Genomic DNA, 20,966 nt, shown 5'->3' with positions numbered 1-20,966 from the left:
AAGGGGCTAAGCAGGGAGACGGAGGATCTGAGAGACAGGAGCGCTGGAGAAAGTTAAAAATAGGATGATCCAGCCCAGAGCAAGGAAATGGGGCAAGCCTCGGCTGTTGGTGGATGACTGACAGACAGGTGGAGAATGACGCGTGTCTCTCTTCAGGGCCCTGAATGAGAAGAAGCCGCCATGGGCCTCTAGAGATACATTAGATTTCCTCTACCCTGGGATCTGGGATGCCAGAGCCCAGAGGACCAGCAGGGGTCTAGATTGGATGTAGCCCTGTGCCCAGGTGGCTACAGTCCTGGACCAGTGCCAGTTCCTGCATCCCCATGCCTGCTGCATTTTCTCCTCTGTCCTCCCCTCTTTATTCCCCCCCCCAACTCCTCCCTGGAACCTCGGCCCTCCCAGTAGTGGCTCTGCAGTGGCTCTGCCCTCCACGCCCTTTCCCCAGTCTGTCTGTCTCCAGAGTGGGGTTAGAGCAGCGGCTCCAGCTTCACACTTGGTCTTTTAGCCAGTGATGGTGCCATTGAGCCAGTGTTACCCAGCCAGGCTCAATGGGACAAAGATAAGTGTCAGATATGTCAGAGGCTTCTCTGGCTTCCGTAAGTAAGGAATTAAGTCCCAGTGTCCGTGGCCCTGGACTCCCCCCACCCTTCATCTCTAATTTTGCTTGTTGGAAAGCAGAGGAGGGGTACAGTGTCATTGCTGGGACAGCGAGGAAGGGAGGATCTAGCTCCACCCACTGCCAGCTTCCTCACTGAGGGAGGGAAACCACACCCCTTCCTTCTACTTCCCTCCCTGGCCTAGGTACTGTTCCGAACTGTCACACTCCAGAGTCTGTGTGGAGAGGATTGATTGACTGGAACGGTCACTTACAGAGAGGAGAGACACGGGTCGGTGTGAGCTCCACGGAAGCCCAGAATGTGATCTTTAATGTGGGCCCCTGGCCCTGTCTCCCCACCCCAGCCCAGATGACATATTTACAGGATGTGTAGGAACCCAGGTCCAGGCCAGGTGAATGCAGCCTCCCCTCCCCCCATTTCCTCCTGGGTGCTGCCAGGCCAGGCACTGCTGGGGTGGGACAGATCACGGGAATCTTGTGTTCTTCATGTCCCCACCAAGGACACACGGACACATGTGGTCATGCCCTTGTATGCAGAGGCCTTCACAGTGGTACAGGGGTGTAGATCCACATGCCTGTGCCCAGGTGCACTGTCATCTGCGTGCAGGTGTGGCATCCTAGCAACAATGCAAAATCCAGCCTTTTCCCTAGTGGGGCTGGTGGCCTCAGTCTGTCTTGTTGTCCCAGGACAGTGCCAGCTGGGGCTCAGTGCTGAGGACCCCACTGTAACCGACACCATCTGGCCATCCTAGGCTACCAACGGGTCCTAGGCTCCAGGGTGCCGCTGGGGCGGTCTAGAGAAATGAAGCCTTTTTTGTTTGCTTTGTTTTCCATGAGCCTTCCTCAAAGAGGCCTCAGAAACAGGGTGAACACAAACGGGCAACTCTCTGGCCCTGGGGTATCCAGAGCCACTACTTAGCCTGAGTGGGGTGTCCCCAAGAAGGGGTCTCCTTTCATTTGTGGCTTTCATCCGTAAGGGAGCCTGCTCCATCCTGCCTGTCCAGCTGGCTTTAAGGGCAAGAGGCCAGAGCTCATCCGTCCCACATGGGGTCCTGAAGGCAGGCCACAACAGACTGCGTGGGAGGGCTGAGCACTTCTGCCAGCCTTGGCCTAGCTCTCAGGCTGGGCTGCAGCTAGGACCAGAGGACAGACAGGGGAACTTCTGTAAACTTACTACTCAGCCTGTGAGTAAAGGCTTTGAGCAGGGGACTGTGAAGACTTCCCTAACAGCCTGTAGTCAACCTTGAGGCTTGCCCTTTCCTGGTGTCTCTTCTCTATCACAGGCACCGACCCTGAGGGCACCAGGTCTTCCCAAGTCCTCCGTGGGAGCTAGCCTGCTCTGGAACAGCCAGGCCACATCAGGGGGCACTTGAACCCTGAGACAGCCCCAGAATCACCCTTCTTGAAAGGGGAAAGGTGCCATTTTATTTTAGGGACTATATTTTCTATACCCCCAAATGCATGCACCCTGGCAGGGACAGGACGGTTGGTTTGGAATCAAAGACAGTCCGGGACAGAGGGCCCCGGCACCCATGAACTAGGCAGTGGGCACAGAACAGGCAGCTTTGGTTTGAATCAGCACTCTGACTTCTTCTAAGCTGGGTGGAGGCGGGGCACACAGGGCTGCTCAGCCCCTGCTGGGTTCCAGTGTGGGCCTCCCAGAGAGGGAGCTGGGAGGTCGCAAGGCCTCAGGCCTTCCAGACCCTCCTGTGAGTGTCAGAACATCCCTACAACTGCCCCTGGCCCCAGCAACCCCAAGGTTACATTCATCAGATAAAATCCACTGGGGGGGAAAAAAAGAAAAGAAAGAGAAAAACATGTAGATCAGCTCCTTCCCTTGAGGTCCCAGAGAGCTACCACCCTGGTTCCAGCTGCCCGCTTTTGAAGAGGGGCCACCCAGCTGTGTCCACTGGTGGCTACCTGGCCCCACCAGGCACGGCTCCAGGCCCCACCCTGAGCTGTGGCGGTCTGTGACGATGGTCGCTACATTCACAGGGGGAGACCTGGGCAAGGCCAAAGCCGCATGAGGTGGGGTGGGGAACTGGGCAGGAAGTGCCCTCCTCCAGGCCCCTCCCCCCGGGTGGTCTGAAAGATGGGGCCACTGTCCCAACCCCCAACCCCTGTGCAGCCAGGAGTTGAAGGGTTTGGACCTGGAAGACATTTTTGCATGGTGCCTCCCTCTGTGGCAGGGTGGAGGCAGCCTCGCGGTTCAGGGCCGAGACGGTGGGTGCCAGGCTCGGAGGGAGCCGGGTGGCACTTAGGCCCCTCCGGACCTGGAATGGAGAGAGGGCATCAGGAGAGTACCGGAGGCTGGGCCCTGAGGGAGAGCCCTCCAGATGCCCCACCTCCTCCCCAGAGGTCCTGGAGGCATCAAGTCACAGGCTGGCCAGGAGGGGGTCTGCAGAGGTCAGACAGCGGTGGCATGGTACACAAAACAGATGGGACAGGACGCAGAGGGAGACCCCCTCCTAGGGGCAGGGGTGGCGGGGGCACAGTTCCAGCGCCCACCCGGCCATGGGACCTGGCTGTAGAAAGGACAGCTGAAGGTGGACCAGGGCCCAACAGGCGGGTGGGCAGGAGGAAGGGCCGGGGCGCAGGCTGCCCGCCGGGCTGCGGGACTCGGACCATCCCAGCTCCAGGTCAACAGAATGCAAGGGGACGAATGAAATGGAGACAAGGACAGCGGAAGGGATGACGTGGCCGGCATCACACTGCCCCCTGCTGGGTCGGGTCGTACCTTCCGCGACGGATGTTTCTTCAGTTGCCAAGGAGAGGACAGGCGGGAGGTGGGGGGGGGGGGAGAAGGGGGAGAGAGAGAGAGAGGAAAAGTTGTGTGAACCTCCTGTTCTCTGAAGGAATGGCCTTCTATCCGAGGAAGACCTTCTGCCCCACAAATGGACCATGCAGATCTATCCAGATTGGTGGAGGGTTCAGGTCCTAGCTCTGTCACTAAGTCGCACCATGACCTTGGGCCTCAGGGTTCTTCAGGCGCCCAGTATGGGGTCTAGAGCAGACCCTAACAGCAATGTCCTGGAGTTCATGGGACTGGGAGACATCTCAGACAGACCCTACCCACCTCAGTAGTTACTGTAAAATCTGGTGTTTAACTGTTCAAACAAGTCCCTGTGGGCTGATGTTTTAAGTTCTGGGTAAGCTAACCAGTCATGGAGGCCATTAGACTCCAACAGTCTGGGGTGCTGAACCCCCAAGCACCTGGAGGGGAATCTAGGGAGTATGTGTCTCTTACTTAAATCCCCAGCCCGTGCCGCCCAGGACGATGGCTGCGACCAGGACAGCCCCGGCGATGGAGCCGATGATGATGTTGGTGCCACTGGGACCTGGGGAGGAGGGCAGGGCTTGGTTGGTAGGGACAGGCACGGAAAATGGGCGACAGGGAGCATACCAGCCGGCTTCAGCCTCACCTTTATATCTCTCGGTCTCCCCGGTTGGAGGGGATGTGGGCAGGGGGTTGTGGATGCTGCAGTCTTTGCCCGTCCAGTCTGCCTGACAAATGCACTTCCCTTCGTTGCTGCAAACCTACAGGGGAGGTGGGGCCAGCACAGGTAAGCAAGGCCGTGTCCCTGCGTCCCTGCATGAGCCTCCTCCAGTGTGCTACCCCTGGCCTTCAGACACCCACCCCGTGGTGGGAGCAGATGCGCCGGTCCCCGCTGCCCGGGCAGGTGCTGAAGTTGAAGGCAGAGGCTGGCAGGCAGCGATGGTCAAGGCACAGCATGTTGGGCCCGCAGGCTGTGCCGTCCTCTACGTAGCTCAGGTCTGAGCCATCGGCTAGCTGTACGTGACCGCCCCTGGAGAGATGGGAGAGTCAGTCTCAAGCCCAGTCCCCTAGTCCCCCTCACACTTCATCTTCCCAGCCACGGCCCAGACAACACCTGCAGTCCAGCTCCTTGCCCTGGTGGTAGAAGGTGACGCTGCTGATGTCTCCCCCCAGGTCCCCTAGCCGAGGAGCTCCAGAGATGTTGACACAGAGAAGGAAGCCACAGAGCACATCCCTGTTGGGGCGCACGGGGACAATGAGCCCAGATTTTGCCTCAGACCTGTGTTCCCTCCCCTCTGGGCCTCATGGGCTCTCCCTAGAGCAGTCTCCACCTCTGTAGATCCCGTGCCCAGCGCCAGGACGACCCACAGAGCCCAGTGCCAGGATGCCCCACAGAGCCCAGCGCTAGGACGCCCCATAGAGCCCAGCACCAGGACGCCCCACAGAGCCCAGCACCAGGATGCCCCACAGAGCCCGGCGCCAGGACGCCCCATAGAGCCCAGCGCCAGGACGCCCCACAGAGCCCGGCGCCAGGACGCCCCATAGAGCCCAGCACCAGGACGCCCCACAGAGCCCAGCACCAGGACGCCCCACAGAGCCCAGCACCAGGACGCCCCACAGAGCCCGGCGCCAGGACGCCCCACAGAGCCCGGCGCCAGGACGCCCCATAGAGCCCAGCATCAGGACGCCCCACAGAGCCCAGCACCAGGACGCCCCATAGAGCCCAGCACCAGGACGCCCCACAGAGCCCGGCGCCAGGACGCCCCATAGAGCCCAGCGCCAGGACGCCCCACAGAGCCCAGCACCAGGATGCCCCACAGAGCCCAGCGCTAGGACGCCCCACAGAGCCCGGCGCCAGGACGCCCCACAGAGCCCGGCGCCAGGACGCCCCATAGAGCCCAGCGCCAGGACGCCCCACAGAGCCCAGCACCAGGACGCCCCACAGAGCCCGGCGCCAGGACGCCCCACAGAGCCCAGCACCAGGACGCCCCACAGAGCCCAGCGCCAGGACGCCCCACAGAGCCCAGCGCCAGGACGCCCCACAGAGCCCAGCACCAGGACGCCCCACAGAGCCCAGCGCCAGGACGCCCCACAGAGCCCAGCACCAGGACGCCCCACAGAGCCCAGCGCCAGGACGCCCCACAGAGCCCAGCGCCAGGACGCCCCACAGAGCCCAGCGCCAGGACGCCCCACAGAGCCCGGCGCCAGGACGCCCCATAGAGCCCAGCGCCAGGACGCCCCACAGAGCCCAGCACCAGGATGCCCCACAGAGCCCAGCGCCAGGACGCCCCACACAGATGGCTACTCACTGCTTATTGCACTGGACCCAGCCGGATCCCTTGCGCCCACAGTTCCCACGCTCTGTCCCCTCCACGTTCAGCTTCTCATAGCAGAAACGATCTGCAGCCGCTAGAGAAAGAGAGAGGAAACATCCATCACCCCACGGACTCCTGGGTCCCCTCTAGAGCGGCATCTCCAAAACTCTGCCTGATCCCTGGGCTTGATGCCCAAGGTCCTCAGAAGCCACACATGTTCAACCAGAAGCGACCCCAGCTCAGCTCTCAATTCTAGGTTCTTCCCCCAAACCTATGTTCCCCATACCCAGCTGGACTCACCATGGCCCCAAAGGGCTTGGCACTGTCGGTCCCGGGTTTTACAGCGGCCTCCATAGCAACGGCCCTATGACCCATAGGAAACAAAGTATGAAGACACTGGAGGATCAGAGTGGAGACGAGGCTGCAGAGTTCAGACAGAAGGACCCCCTCCCCCGGGGTGGGCACCCCCGGTGGGCCCCCCCATCCCTCATACCTGTTCATGATCACAGTAGTAGCCATCCAGCTTGTGAAGGTTAGGGGGACACTGCAGAGAGAGGGGCTGGCTGAGCAGGGTAGCCCAGGCCTGAGCTATCTGAGGTACCCGGGGAAGAATGTAGGGAGCAAATTCTTCCCAAAGGGGCCTCGTGTTGCAAGGCTCCTCCACATCAAGGACAGGGGCCTATTTGGCTCTGAGGATTTGACTGGTAAATCCCTAGGCTTTTACCGGCTTTTTCAGTTTCTTGCACCCATTACCCTGGAGGCCTGAGATTTAATTAACCAATGTTACTACCCACTGGATCCCTCGCGTACACTAGACACTGGCTCTAGGCAGTAGGAGTACCAGCCTGACTACAAATGCTTGTTTAATGACCGAAGGAACAGAGCTAGGATGCTCGAAGGACCCCCTTCTCAGAGAAACAAACAAACAAACAAACAAACAAAACGCTGAGACTGGTTAGCGGCGGTGTGGCCAGCGGCTAAGCAGAGAGGGCCAGAGAGGGGCAGAGAGGAGTCAGCTCTTCAAACCCAAACTTATAGGGGAAGGGGCTGTCTTGCGCGACAGGTTTGGCAGACCTGGCTTGAGTCGCCGGTGCAGGTCTCTGCGATGTCACACTCATTCACCGCTTCTCGGCAGGAGACACCTCGTGGCTCGTACTAGGAAAAGCATGAATGTGTTTCTGGAAAGGATAAATATCTCGCCGCTGCCCTCCCAGGGTATTCTACTGTCCTCCTGGAACCTGGCTCCCAAGGCCAGTTTCTTATTTCCTGTCCCTCTCCGCCCTCAACAACTAAGGGTAACTTCCCGCGTTCCTCCATCACTCCCCAGACCTGGCCCACCCAACCCCTGCACCGTTGAAGCTTCCTTTGGGGTAGGCCCCGCCCACACACACTCTGCTCCTCCTCCCTCCCGCCTCTTGTCGAGGGCATCCAATCGTTTCTTTGCTCCTGGCCCCACCCTCCTTCCCGTGCTCGCTTGGTCCTTCTCACCTTGCAGCGGCGACAGCAGAGCCCATCGCTGCACATGGCGTCGTGAGTCAGGGTGCACTTCTTGCAGCAGTTGCCACCCGCCCGGCTGCACTCCTGAGAGGAGCGGGGAAAAGCGGGAAGGCGGGCGAGCCCTTATCCTTGATCCTCCCCACTCGGTACTCTCCCTTCCTAGAGCCCGGGCCCACACCGGAGACCGCCCAGACCGCTCACCTGCACCGAACCACAGTCGCATTCCTCCCCCGCCTCCACGAAGCCGTTCCCACACTCGGGAGGGTCCAGGAGCTGAATGAAGGGGAAGGGGATGTCGGGAGCCTGGCTGGGACCCTGCCCACCCCATCTCCACCCCGCTTCCCGGCTCTCCGTGCTGGTACCTTGAGGGGCTTGTTGAACAGGCAGCTCCCGCCTCCCTCCTGCAGAAACTGATTGTATTCGTCGATGCTGCAGCGCGAGAACTTGCGGGGCAAGTAGAACCTGGGTAGGTGTGAAGGGACTGTGCTGCTGGGGGGCAGCCCTCCAGTCCTCCCGTGGGGGACTTGGTTATCACCACAAGGAGGCTGAGGAACTGCCCGGTGATTGCACGAGAGTCAATCCCACATGACCATCTAGGAATGGGTGGAGGACGCCACTTGGCGCTCGCTTCACTGAACGTTTGGGACCGAGAGCCCAGTGTGGAAACGCTCCGAGGGACCGCAGCTCGCACGAGGCCCGGGCGCCTCCCAGTGGCCAGAGAGCGCGCTGCAGTCTAGCCAATTTGGGTGTCCTTGCCTCCCTACGCTGTTTGCAGATATGTATTCTTGGAATCCTGAATGGTCTCTTGAAACCACCTATCCAGACTGCCATTGCTCCCCAAAACCCTTCCCCAAGTCTTTCCCTAAGAACTCACCCAGTGTCTTCCATGATGCAGCCCAGCCAGATGTCTGGACATTTGCAGTCCCCTATGAGGTAATTTGGGTACACATGAGATAGGGTGACCCCTCTACACTTCAGGAGGGGCTGGGTGTGTCTGACATGGCTGTAGGCTTCAGGGTCGGTACCTGCCGAGCTCCGGTGTTTATTCCACATCATGCCCAAGTTCTGCCCTAGTGTTTGGGCCAGGGTCACTGCCATAGCGCCCATGTTGCCGTACTAGTGGGGGAAGATGGAGCACAGGATGTCTACATCCTTCCGGTCGCCGCTGCGTCTTAGCAAGCTGCCCTCTTGGCCTCCCAGCCTTGACCCTCTGCTCACCTCGTTCACGCCTCCACCCCGGGACAGCGAGCAGATGCCCCCCACGTAGGCTGCCCCACTGCTGGTGCTCTGGAAGGTTCTACCCCTAGAAGGGAGAGAGGTGTCAGGAAGGCTTCGCAGAAGTAGCAGTGAGTCCCAGCCCATCACGTCATCCTGGTGGTCTCACACCAGCCCCCCTTCTGTTTGGGTTAATTCACCCGGAAGTCAAACCAGAGGTCTGAGGGCCTCGAATTGTGCTCATCCCTCACTAGGGTATTGGGTTGCTGAGGTAGGGACGCTGGGCAGTCTGGCAAGAGAAAGGAAAGAGCACATCCCTTGCCCAGCCTAAGAGGCAGAGGACACTCAGCTGGTACATGAGGCTGGGAGCAGGTGTCAGGTGCAAGGCAAGCCCCACCCGCAGACACCGACTCCGCAAAAGTCTCCTGACACAGGCAGTCAGAACAAGCCAGCCGGCAAAAACTGGCAGGGTGTTGCGTGGGGACTCACGAGAAGAGGTGGGTGGCATCACTGGGCTCAGGTAGACCCTCCCGCCGGTAGACCATAAGCCGGGCCAGGGTCTCCAGTAGGTCATCCTGCACCTGGATCTTATCGCCATCTGCCCACGTTTCCATGGCAACCAGCACAATTCTTGTGTTGAGCTGCTCCTTGTATATCTGGGCCCAGAGAGATGAGGGGGGTCTGGAGGGAAGGTGCAATCTATATTCTCAAGAAATGGGGGTCAGTGACTGACAATGACCCCTGAGTGTCTGGCTGTGTGGTGGGGGAAGGAAGAGGAGAGGGGAGCAGGGGTGCTGCTTACCACATCTGCCAGGTTCACAACAGACTTGGCGAAGTTGCTGGTGAGGACCACCGACTGCCGCATCTGCTCGAACTGCCGAGAGAGGTGAGGAAGAAGGCGAGGCTCCCCTGGGCCTCTCCTCCCAGGGTCCCCCTCAGCCTAGGAACTTACCAGCTGGTGGTCGTTGATGACAATCAGCTCTACATACTTGGTCTCGCTGTGCACCGTGGGGTGGCCCCTGCGGACCTGGAGGGCGGGTGGGCACTTGGAATCAGTCCCCTCCACGTCTGGGCTCAAGGCCAAACCATGGGCAGACTTGTCAGGAGGGGGCATTCTGTTCTCCAGTCAGGGACAGTGCCAGCCCCTAACTGGCAGAAAATACCATCCCTCCCAGCCTGGAAATGAGGGCAGAGGACATACAGTATCTGAGGGTCCCCAAAATGGGGACCTGTGTAGACACCACTGTTAGGGAGGAGTTGAGGGGCCCTTCTGGGAAGTAGTTCCCTGGCTCCTGGCCCCATGGCTCTGAGGTCCTCTTTGCCCAGCCATAGGTGGGGATGACCTGCCCTGGACCACAGTCTAAGGTCTCTGCAGCCCGAGGCTATGCGGGCCCCGTACCTGCCTTTTCCTTCTCAGCCTGGGCCAGGTGGGAGGATCAGACTGGCCAGGGACAGCAAACAGGCAGCCTGTGGGGAACAGTAGGTAAGAGGGGCCCAGCTGTCCAGCCCCACCCCCTTCCCCTCCCTTACCTGGTTCCCTGCATCCGAGGGGGGCTGGGAGGAGAGGGGTCCGGTAAATGAGGTGGGGAAGGGGTCCCTGCAATGAGGGGAATGAGTTCTTGGGGAGCCAACCAGGTCTGCTCTGGGCCCAGATTGGAGGCAGCTCCAGCCCTTCCCCCACCCCACCCTGGGGTGACCCAGAACTGGCCAGAGCTCCCATGTCGGATCTGATCTCCTAGATGCTCAGATTCCAGGGTCAAGACCTGGGGGCGCCCTGAGAGACAGGGGCAAAGGACACTGGAGCCCAGGGAGAGGTCACTTGGGGGACAGAGGGGACATTGGAGATGGGGGCACAGAAGGCAGGACCCAAAGCTGGGGTCACCCAGGGCAGTGAGGCTGAGGTTACTGCAGGGGAGGAGGAGGCACCACAGCTGTGGGGGTGGGGGGGGTAGTCCCAGCATGTACAGCCGTCAGGAGGGCAGGAAGGCCTGGGCAGGCTTGGCTTACCTGTGGGGGTCCCCATGGCCCAGCCATCTCCTTGGGCTCTATGATGTAAGTCAGGTTTCCATCAGAGAAGACCCCACTGTGGAGAGAGGCAAAGTTCTGCTCCATCCTGGGCCAGGCAGAGCCCTTCTCCCACCCCACTGCCCAGCGCCTCCCCCGCCACACTCACTGCAGCCCCTGGCAGGTGGAGAGAGCAGCGAAGGAACTTGGGTTGCCTCGGAGTTTCCCGTGGTAGTAGCAGTGGTCTCCAGCCCCCTGGGGAGCAGCGGAGCTGTGAGTGAGGACACCCTGGCCAAGCATGGGACTAGGAGCACCAGGGGCTCTAAGCTGCTGGGCCTGCTAATTCCTCTGTCACTGTGAACAAACTCCTAACACTTTCTGGGTCAGCTTCGTCAACCCCTTAAAATGAGGACATTGGGCCACAGCAGCAGCTCCTGGCTATTTGTTGGGGCTGGTGAGGGATCCCAGTCTCCTCTGAGACCAACAGATGGCTCTTACATAGTACCTGCCATACGCCGGGCCTTGTGCGGAGCGGTCACATACAATGTGTCATTTAACCAGAACCTGCTGTAGATGCACCCCCAACCCTGGTGCAGGAGCTCCCAGTCACATGTGGTCTGCAGCTGAGGGACTGTGTCAGCATGGGTTCTCCTGACCCAGCTCATAGGTCAGAGGGGACCAGTCACACCCGCCTCTCCCAGCTCCGCTTCCTGTGGAATTACTTGTGCTCCAGTTCCAGAACAGGCTTGGGGGGGGGGGAGCTATTTATAGACACTCATTCATCTTTGTTCAGGCTCCAGGGCCTCCAGGACTGGGACCCTAGTGTGGCAGGCATCCGGGACTCCCAGGGCAAGAGGAGGCATTTTGATCTGCTGCTCAGGGGAGGGCGGAGCTCTTGCCTAAGATGCACAGGGCCCTGGGTTTGATCCCCAGCACTCCCTAAGCAAGGGAGGGGTTGTCATTCCAAAACTCCCTCCCAGGATATTCTGGGGCTATAGCTAACACGGCATAACAAGGACCAAATTACACCTTCGTCCAAGGGAGGAGGCTGAGGAAGTCAGACCTCAGCCTGAATGAGGGGAGGCTCAGGGACCCACATTACCCAGTCAACCTACCCTTTCTAACTGCTGATCCCCCAAGCCTCTAAGGTGGGGAGAGATGGGAGGTCCCCAGACACCAGGCCATGCTGAGCATGCCCTTGACATACCTCCACCAGCCAGCTCCCTGTCCTCCCCAGTTCTCTGTGTTGGGGTTCTGAGGATCGAAGCCCCCCACATGCCAGGCCAACCCCCTCTGATTCATACTTCTACCGCCCCACCTTGGCACCCGTAACCATGGAGCAAGCGCCTCTGTCCCACTCGGTCCCTTCCAGAGTCACTCACAGTGCTGTGTTGAGTTGTCCCCTCCGGGCTGAAGTGGCGTTCCACATACTGCGAGGATAGGAGGTGGCTGAAACAGCAGGAAGGAGGGTCGCTTGGTGAGGCCAGGCCCTGCTTAGGTCCCACTCCAGCTAAGAATACAAGTCCCTTAGTACCCCCCGCCAGCCAAGCCCCACAGCCCGCTGCCCTCTGCCCACCCTCTGGCTCCAGGCTCCACTCACTGGTTTAGTTCCAGGTCCAGGGTGAAGTCGGAGTCGAAGGCTGGGATGACGAAACTCACCTGGGCCAGGTGCACGGGCTGGCGTGGGGAAGGGCAGAGAGGAGTCAGCTTGAAGCTGGGGTGGGGAACCCCAGACGATACTTGGGGAGGGGCAGTCGAGCTCCAGCAGCTGAGGAGACCCTTCTCGGGGGTTCTTGTGCTCTGAGAGCCCATTCCTTTCCTGGGTATAGCTGTTCAATCTGACCACAGCCCACCTTCCACCCAGGTCCCGAGAGCCCTCTGGCTACCTTCTGGGTTAGTCTCCTTAAGAATCATGGCCTCATGCTAGGTTCTCAGAGCTGTTGGCAGGGCCACCCCATCACCACTGGAATGGAAGGGAGCCCCTAGACATTCCACAGAAAGGCGGAAGGGTCCCCAGCTTATGGGTGGGCAGGGGAAGGGAAGCAGGCCCCAAGCCCAGTCTACATAGGATGACTTGGGTTCTCAGACTCATGGAGCAGGTGGGAATTGACCATGGGGCCCTGATGCTGGACAAGGGCAGGTGCCACTTTGAAGAAGGGTAGAGCTCCCTCCCATACAGCACCAGCCCATTGCCCTCTGCCTGCCCAAAGCAGCTCATCTTTAATATTTCAATTCCACAGTTAATTTTTAAACACGGAAGTTTTCCTGATAAATTTTTCAAAGGGGCATATGCAGTGGGGCTGGGAGGTTCCAGGTTACCATGGCAATGGACTAGGCCTGAGCAAGATGGCTGCCCTCTCTGCCTGGGTGCCCAGCTGCTTAGGGGGTAGGGGTGGGAAAATAGAGACATCAAAGACTGGAGAGAAAGCTTCACCCCACTCCCAGAGAAGGGCAGCGGAGCTTGGGCTAAGGGGGAGCTGGTCTGAGAGTTACAACCACTTAGGGGACACACCCGGGGCCCAAGCCCCACCCCAAGCTGGCAACTCGGCTTTGGTCTCCCAGAACACTTGGAAAGGTCTGTGGGCTGAATTCAAGGGTTGGAGTCTGCCTCCTACCCCATCTACTTAGGAGGGTGGACCTCCAGAGTCAGGCAAGAGCCTTGCCACTCTCTCTGTCCAGGTAGGAGTGTCCATTCTTTGACTGGCTTTTGTATTGGAGAGCACCTTGCAGGACGAGAACCCTGACACTAAGGTCAACGGGTTTCCCAGCCCATGCCTAGTTGACTCCTCTACCCCTAGCCACAACTAATCCATTCTGAGCACTGCATAGGGCCCATGCAATGGTGAACTGCTTAGGGCCATGCATTGGTCTGAAACCCTTTATGACCACTGCCATATTTGATCTCTCCAACAACCCCGTGGGACAGCTGCTCCTGTCTTTCCTGACAGCTGGGAACCAATGCACAGAGACACTAACTGGTGTGACAAGGCCACACAGGTAAGAGGCGTTCATGCCCTGTGTGGTGGTGCAATCCACAATCACAGTACTTGGAGGATGAGGCAGGAAGATCATGAGTTTGAGGCTAGCCATAGTTCCAGGTCAGCCGTGGCTCCACACTGAGACCTTGTCTCCCAAACAGAAAAGGAAGAAAAACAACAACAACGACGACAACAACAACAACACAAGGCTGATATACAACCTCAGAGAATATATAGATATCTAAGGTCTTTCTTCTACAGAGATGACAGGAGATGGAAGTCGGCCCAGAGGCCTGGGAGGCTCTGGGAATGTGGGCAAGGAGAAGTCAAAGGCCAGGGCCTGGGAAGACAGACCTGTGAGCCCAAGGACATAGACTCACCCCATTCCAGGCCATCTGAGGTTCCAAGCTCCACCCCAAGCCCCCAGAGCATCGATCAGACTCAAAATAGAAAGCCAAGGGCAATGAGTTCTTTCTGCCTCCTCCCCAAGCCCTTAACCTGGCCAAGTCTGTTGTCCCCTCTCCTAGGCCTGTCTTGGCTCGGGTCCTCGCTCCTGCACCTCTGCCAGGGCATCTCTGGACGGCTTCTGCTTGTCTGTCTGTCTCTATCCTGCCAGCCTGGAGAAGTTGCTTTCCAGGCCCCTTCCCTTGATCCTGTTAGGGATGGCCCAGAAGCCTCCCTGAGCCCCAGATGTTCCCTCTGACGAAGGCAAGGTGAGTGCAGGTCAGAGCTGGGAGGCTGGCTTTGCAAGGGCCATGCTGATGCCATTGTGGGAAAAGCAGTGAGAGACGCCGTAGGGTTCTCTTTCTCCAATACCCTGCAGCCAGTGAGGCTCAGCCCCGGGACACACCACCCTTCTGCAGTGGACATGGGGCTCAGCCAAGACAAGACCGGCCATGAGGGGGATCTGTACAGGCAGTGGGAGCCAGCTGAGAATTCAGACACCAAGGCATGTCGGCCTGGCCCAGCTCAGTCCACTCCTGAAAGGGAGCACCTGATAATGCAAGCCCAGAATACCTCAGGCACTGGGCTGCTGGCTCCAGGACCTGCAAGTCCCTGTCAAGCTTTTGGCCAGTGCTCTACCAAAGTCAGTGGTTCTCTGTGCCAGGCTGGCCCACTGTCCCTGCAGCAGCCACAGCCCTGCCTCCTCCCATTACCTTCAGTCCCCAGGGCCTTCCAGACATGAGGTCACAGCAACTGCACCCCCATGCCCCAGCCTCTCCTGCTCAGGACTGCTCTGGACTGGACATGACCCCATGCCCCGCGATTGCCTCTTACGTCTTGGCGACCGTGGTGCTTAGGTGCTGTGTTCATTTGATCTCACCCTGCCTGGGCTGGCAGGTCCACAGGGAGCAACACCAGATGGTGCCAGGCCCAGGGTCATGCTGGGGAGGTGCCAGGCCAAGTCTCACTCCTGGGCTGGAGGCTGTGTCTGCATGCCAGCTGCGGTGACCTGGCAGGTCCTTCCTGCGTCCCAGGCACCTGCTTCTGGCTGCCCAATGCCTCACTTCCTCCGTGCCCCCCAGCAGGTTATAGAACAGAGAGGAGGACAGCCCTCTCTGTCTCAGACCTCCAATCTCCGTGGTAGGAAAGGGGAGGCTAAAGACCACCAGAATTCTAGGGTGCTCCAGAAAACCTGAGTTGCAGAGTTCTGCTCCCCACAGCCTCCAGGTACTGCCCCCTCAGTACTCTGAATCCCATCTTCTCTAGCTCCTCATCAGCAGAGCCAATGCCTGCCAGTCCCCAGAAGGCTCAGCCCACTCACAGATCTCAATCTCTAAGTGTCCAGTTTTTCTTTTTCTTTCTTTTTTTGTTTGTTGATTTTTCAAACAGGATTTCTCTGTGTAACAGTCCTGACTGTTCTGGAACTCACTCTGTAGACCGGGTTGGCCTCGAACTCATAGAGATCCGCTGCCTCTACCTCCTGAGTGCTGTAATTAAAGGTGTACACCACCACTGCTTGACTTAAGTATCCAGTTTTTACACACACACACACACACACACACACGTGCACAAACACATAAATACACCACATACAGACATATGCACATATACACTCACACACATGCACACACACATACATAATCACTAATTCACCTTTTAATGATCTTTAGTCCTCTGGGGCAAGGGCTATTGTTCCCTTTCCCCCATCTAAGTGCTCAGCACTCATTGGGGTGGATGGACAGTATAAGACCTAAGGAGCCATTCACCCCTATCCGCAGTGTCTCTGTGGGTAAAATGGGGTGTCACAAGCACGGTATGAAGCTCAACTAAACACATCATTACAGTCAGGGTCAGTAACTGCAATATGGAGGACCTCCGCAGCCTGACAGCTGAACAGGGCTTTGAGGGTAAAATACTTCCTTTGTTTCCCTCCTGCGATGGGGACAAGAATGGTGGCTTTGTGTTCTGGATCTGCTTGGAGTGATTTACCTGTGAGGGTCTCACTGCACTCTCTAAGCTTGGAGACACTACCACCTCTTGGGACTGGCGACAGCAAATGGAGAAGGAGCCCCTCATCCTACAGCAACCCCCTGCCTCAGCAGCCACCAGCAAAGGTGGAAAGGCCCATTCATCAACAGGGCAGCAGGCCACAAACAAGAACAGGTGCACAGATTTCCGATGACTGGGCTTGACCTAAATTTTTGAGGACGGAGTCACCCCTTACAGGGTCATCAGTCCCTCTGGGGACAGACTCCGGACAGCTGGGCTCCTTGAGGCAGCCGGGAGGGTGCTTGGGTAAGGTCAGGCCCACAGGCTAGAGTCTTGTGGGAGGACTGCAGAGGTCACCTCTTCAACCCCCACCTGGAGCTGCACAGGTAATAACCCCCAGATGCCCTGTCCTCGACTTCCAGCCACTTTATCCCCATCAGAGAGCCACAATGCTTCTCTGCCATCCACAGCAAATCACAGCATGGCCTTGTGTCTGGGGGGCCTGCGTCCCTGACCTTGTCCCCAAGTCCGTCTTGCATGGATTGGGGCCTCGTTCACTTGCCCTCAACTCCTGAACAAAGACATACCACGGCAATGGCCGCTCTGGCAGTTAGTTCTTCAGTATGCTCTCCCAGTGACACCTGGTGCAGGTGAGAGTTATCAGCAGACCTGGGACCCCAAGTCCTGACTTTGCTTGCTGCCCACAGCCTATCTTCCCTTTGGTCCCCCAAGGAGTCTGGGTTTCTCAGGGCCAGGCAACAGCTTCATGGGCTATGGACTCAGTCAGCTGGCTTCCTCTGCTCAGACGCACTTAAGCAGTGAACCAACTCAACTGCACACAACGGTCCTCTTATTTTCCTCCCTTGCCCCTTAGCTGCAGGCTCCCTGAGACCATGGCTTTCTAGGTTTTCAGGAGTTCCTGTTATCATCACCCTGAGTTTAGGCATTAGGACAATGAAACTCAGAAAGGGGGCATAAGAGCCTCCAGCCAGAGCAGGTTCCCTGTGGCCAGCACAGGCCTTACCCTGCATCACCGGGGGTGGTACTGATAAGACCCAGGCTGCAGTGCAGTCCTCTGGGCAGAGGTAGGGTACCTCCTGTTGAGTTCTGATTCTATCAGTCCTGCACTTCTGACCCTGGGAAGCAGTGTCAGGTGTGTGTGCGCGCGCGCGTGTGTGTGTGTGTGCGCGCGTGTGCGCGCATGTGTAGGGGGTTGCTAGGACCTGGTTCAGTCAGGGGACTTTTTGGACATGCATGTGTCCTCTGTCCTTCCAACCTGAACCTGGGAGAATTGGAGATGTTGCACCGCAGACCCAAATTCGGAAATTCCTGGGCTTGGAGAACACCACTCCTATCACCGGTTTAAGGTCTATCAACTTTGGGCAAGCCTGAGTCTGCGCTCGCTCTTCTGAAGACAGGGACAGAAAGAAGCATCTGTCTATGGAAATTAAACAATGCAATTAATATGTGTGCAGCACTCAGTAGAGAGCCTGGCCCAGAGGAGCCATGGCCTTGGCTTTTTACCTCCCCTACCCACCTGAACAAGTTTCTAGACTTTGGAAACTGAGGGATGGAGATGCCAGGGCCCCAAGAAATTCCTCTGGGGCAGATGCATGAGGTCCCTATAAAGGGTCTCAGGCCTAGAGAAACCTCCACTGGTGAACAGCAACCACAGAACTCTCCACTCCCACACCTCAGCTACTTCGTACGTGTTGGATTCAGTTGACTGCAGAGACCCAACTTCACACACATGCTAACCCACTTACCCAGCAGAAGCACATCCAAGGCGCCCAGCCCAGCCCCACGGCCCTGCCCCATCTCGCCTCATAGTCTGGGCCTGCTGTGCTAACAAGAACTAGCTGGAGGCACAGCCTACCCAGCTGGAGCCCCCACTTTTCATCACCCATGTGACCCCACAATTTGGACATCCTGTAAAGTTCAAGTCAGAGTCCCAGGGGTCAGGCAGGGTCAAGTCCACTGGGGAGCTCAGTTCATAGAAAGCTACACTAGGAACCAGACAGCGGCCAGGTTACCCTAACCCTGGGCCTGGCACATCCCTGAGGCTCACTCAGCTTCCCACCCTGGGTGCCGGAGTGGGCACCGAAGCTGGCCTCTGCTCCCCGCTTACCCCTGTAGCAGCTGCGAACTCAGGACCATTAGCCCCCTCCCCTCTCTTCCATGACAGGGCCCTGAGCGATGGTCCATCTATTATGCATGCTCCTTCCTGCTCCAGTCCATTTCTCAACTACTCCCCACCCCTGCACCCCCCCTCGCCCCCCCTTTCTTAAGGGCTTTTAACCAAGTACATTAGGCAGGGCCAGACGCCAGTCTCATCGGTTCCCCTCCTCCCTCTGCCCAGCCCAATTCACCTCCCACCACTTCCAGCTGCCCCAACTTCTCCTCCTTGGGTTCACCCCTCTTTTGAATCTCTCTCCACCTCCTGTTCCTGCCGGGCTCCACTCTCCAGCCCTCTGCCGCCCCTGTTGGCCTGGCTAACTTTCAGCTTCAAGCTGCCGGAGAGCTCAGGCATGCTGAATGAATATTCCATCTGGGTGATTTTTGTTCGCATGAGCTTAATTAATTATTAATTGCACTTAATCTCCTTCATTCCTAACCTTCCTCTGGGAGGCAGGGGCCCAGCCGCTTGAAAGGGACAGGGCACAGGTAGAGCTGGCATTTGCAGATGAATTCTGGGCCGCGGGGCATTTTTGCAAGGCCCACCTTCAGCTAGGACAAGAAGGCTAAGCCTGTGTGTGCCCAGTGGGAAACTGAGGCAGAAGTAAGCATCACACTGTTCCAAGAAAGTCCACTGAGGGTGGCTTTGGTGGGGCTTAGGAGCATGAGTCCCTGTCTGGGCACTTAGCTGCATGGTGCCGCCCTGCCCCCAAGACCTGTTTTAGACAGAACCGCTGATTCTGGTGGGCACTGGGGACTGGTTGAAGGATGACCCCAAGCAAACTGAAACCTGAGCATGCCAGTGTCTTATGGGTGCGCGGGGCAGGGGGTTTCCACAGTGATTGGAGGGGCCTGGAGCTGGAGAGTCCCCTCGTCTCCACTGTGGGGCTGCAGTCCTACCTGACGGACCACTACTCGGAAAGGGAGGCAGCAGAAGCTGCAGCCTCGGCGGGTGGCACCGAACCCTGGCTACTTGGTGGACTGGGAGGCCTCTTCCTGCTCCCTGACCTCACCACACAGCCCCACTCACCGTCCCCCTGGGAGGATCCTGGCGGACCCTGGTGTCCACTTGCTGCTTTCGGACCTCTCCCCCGGTGCTCTCCCTTACCAGCCGACTGGGCTCTGTGACCTCGGGGCCCTCTGGCCTCTCTGGGCTCCCCACCTGGGCTGAGCTCCTCCAATGCAGAGCTCCACTGGGACCCAGGGCCCCTAGACCTGAGAAGACAAGGCCATAGCTGCAGGCAGATGCCCTCCATGGGGCAAAAGACTTGGGATGGGGGAGCACGCCCCAGCCCCCACTCGGTCGCAGCCCTTGGAGCCCAGTGGGCATACGGGTAGGTGGATCTAGCTGCCTTGCCAAGGGAAGAGCCCCACGGGGAGGGGGCCGTGAGCTTCATTCTGCCCAACAGTCACGACTGCCCCCCCACCTCCAAACCCGCAGAGACTTGCAGAGTCCGCCGGCCAGCTTCAGGGGGATGGTAGCGGTAGGGCCAGCAAGATCCGGACAGGTGGGTGGAAGCACCTTTCCTCCTCTCCCGCTCCCCTACCCTCCCGCGCTCGGGACCCGCTGTCACCCGGAACACTGCAGGAAAATGTGGCTGCAGCAGAAACCGCCGCAAAAGCCCGGGGCACGGGCCGACTAGGGGCGCGGGGGCAGGGACCAGGCGGTCAGGGTCACTTACCGGGCGGGGGGAGCAGCGGCAGCAGCAGGAGAGCCGCGATCGCCCAGAGCCGCAGCCGCCTCATGGTTCGCTCATAATCCTCCGGGTCCGGGGGCTGCGGCTGCGAGCGGCGCGGGGAGGGAGGGAGGAAAAGAGGGAGGGAGGAGGGCGGGGGCGGGCAGCGCCGGCGGCTAGAGGACCGGGCGTGCGGGCCGGGCGGGGGTCGCGGGTGGGTGGCGCGGGACTCAGCGAGCTCTGGCTGTGGCCGTCCCGGCGGGGCCGCAGGGCCGGGTTAAGAGGCGAGCGGCGAGCACGTGAGCTTTGGGCCCGCCCCCCGCCCCCCAGCCGGGGCCCGGGCCACCGCTGCGGTAGGACAAAAGGGGCACCGCCCGGGGACCCTTCTTCCCGACACTCCCTCAGCAGGTGCACCCCATCCTGCGACCCCTCCGCAACCACCCGTTCGTTTAAGGATCTGCAACCCGTGGATTGGCAGGTGGAGGCTGGCCGGGTGAAAAGGGTCGTGAGCTCTAACTCTGCGAAGTCCCGTCTGGGGAATTGGGTGTGGGGCGTGGCAGATGATCCTGGCGCGCCTCCAGGGCTTAGTACTCTTGAATGGGGTACCCCAGCCCCAGTGCCTCTGCTGACAGAAGGTTGTAGCATTTGGTAAGAGAGGGCTCTGTGGCGTGAGGGACAGAGGTCCTCTTTGAACACCTACACACACACACACCTCGGTGCCTCCTCCAGAATCCCTAGATCATCTATAGCAGAGGTGCTCAAGGCAGCCCTCCCACTCCCTGCCTAAATCTGCTCCCCAGGCTGCCTTCTCTTGACAAAGAGGCCCTGAGTTCCTCAGGTGGGGGACATTCCAATCCTTCCCCCTAAACAAAACACAAACTGCCCAGGTCGTTTACATAAGACCAGCCTGCTTCCTTTGTTTCCTTTGTCGGGATCTTATTTAAGGAGCAGAAGTTACTTGGAGCCACCAGAGGTACGTCTCTGGTCCGCTTAGGCTGCTCTGGCTATAAAATACTTGTGACCCACCTTCTCAGCCATGTCCCCAAGCCTCACTGCCCCAGCTGAGCCTTTAAACCCACTTCTTGGGTTTCTTGGGCAAGAGAGATGCAATGTCAGGGGCTGGGATCTTTGACCTCTCGGAGAGGTGGAAGAACTCAATACCTGGCTGAGATGTCCAGGAGCACGTGGGACATGACACGGGTCCCTGCCTCTGATTGGTGATGTCTGGCCTGGGGACTGAGTACGCATGGTTGTGTGGCCACCGCTAGGCCCCATCATGAC

The 20,966-nt window shown here is 58.8% G+C and overlaps 1 protein-coding gene across 2 annotated transcripts; it reads right to left on the bottom strand.

The window, feature by feature from the left end:
- Nucleotides 1-887: 887 nt before the first annotated feature.
- On the bottom strand, nucleotides 888-19,909 carry Adam11 (ADAM metallopeptidase domain 11). Of its 2 annotated transcripts, XM_075990565.1 has the most exons (27): nucleotides 19,692-19,851; nucleotides 19,040-19,224; nucleotides 12,024-12,100; nucleotides 11,806-11,872; nucleotides 10,593-10,678; nucleotides 10,427-10,502; nucleotides 9,950-10,016; nucleotides 9,819-9,886; nucleotides 9,372-9,446; nucleotides 9,222-9,293; nucleotides 8,909-9,075; nucleotides 8,423-8,507; nucleotides 8,230-8,320; nucleotides 8,079-8,130; nucleotides 7,567-7,666; nucleotides 7,406-7,477; nucleotides 7,196-7,288; nucleotides 6,782-6,862; nucleotides 6,201-6,251; nucleotides 6,008-6,071; nucleotides 5,702-5,801; nucleotides 4,507-4,626; nucleotides 4,254-4,422; nucleotides 4,039-4,153; nucleotides 3,864-3,954; nucleotides 3,354-3,371; nucleotides 888-2,889 (listed from the first exon to the last, which is right to left on the bottom strand). In XM_075990565.1, the coding sequence occupies exons 1-27, from the start codon at nucleotides 19,753-19,755 to the stop codon at nucleotides 2,874-2,876; spliced, it is 2,322 nt and encodes a 773-aa protein (XP_075846680.1). In that variant the 5' UTR covers nucleotides 19,756-19,851; the 3' UTR covers nucleotides 888-2,873. The 2 variants fall into 2 exon arrangements, with proteins under 2 accessions (XP_075846680.1, XP_075846681.1); XM_075990566.1 differs by lacking the exon at nucleotides 888-2,889 and having other exon boundaries at nucleotides 3,184-3,371; nucleotides 19,692-19,909.
- Nucleotides 19,910-20,966: the final 1,057 nt, after the last annotated feature.

The sequence above is a fragment of the Microtus pennsylvanicus genome, chromosome 11, assembly GCF_037038515.1.
Source record: "Microtus pennsylvanicus isolate mMicPen1 chromosome 11, mMicPen1.hap1, whole genome shotgun sequence".
Taxonomy (NCBI): Eukaryota; Metazoa; Chordata; class Mammalia; order Rodentia; family Cricetidae; genus Microtus; species Microtus pennsylvanicus.
This window is presented reverse-complemented; position numbering and strand designations above follow the sequence as displayed.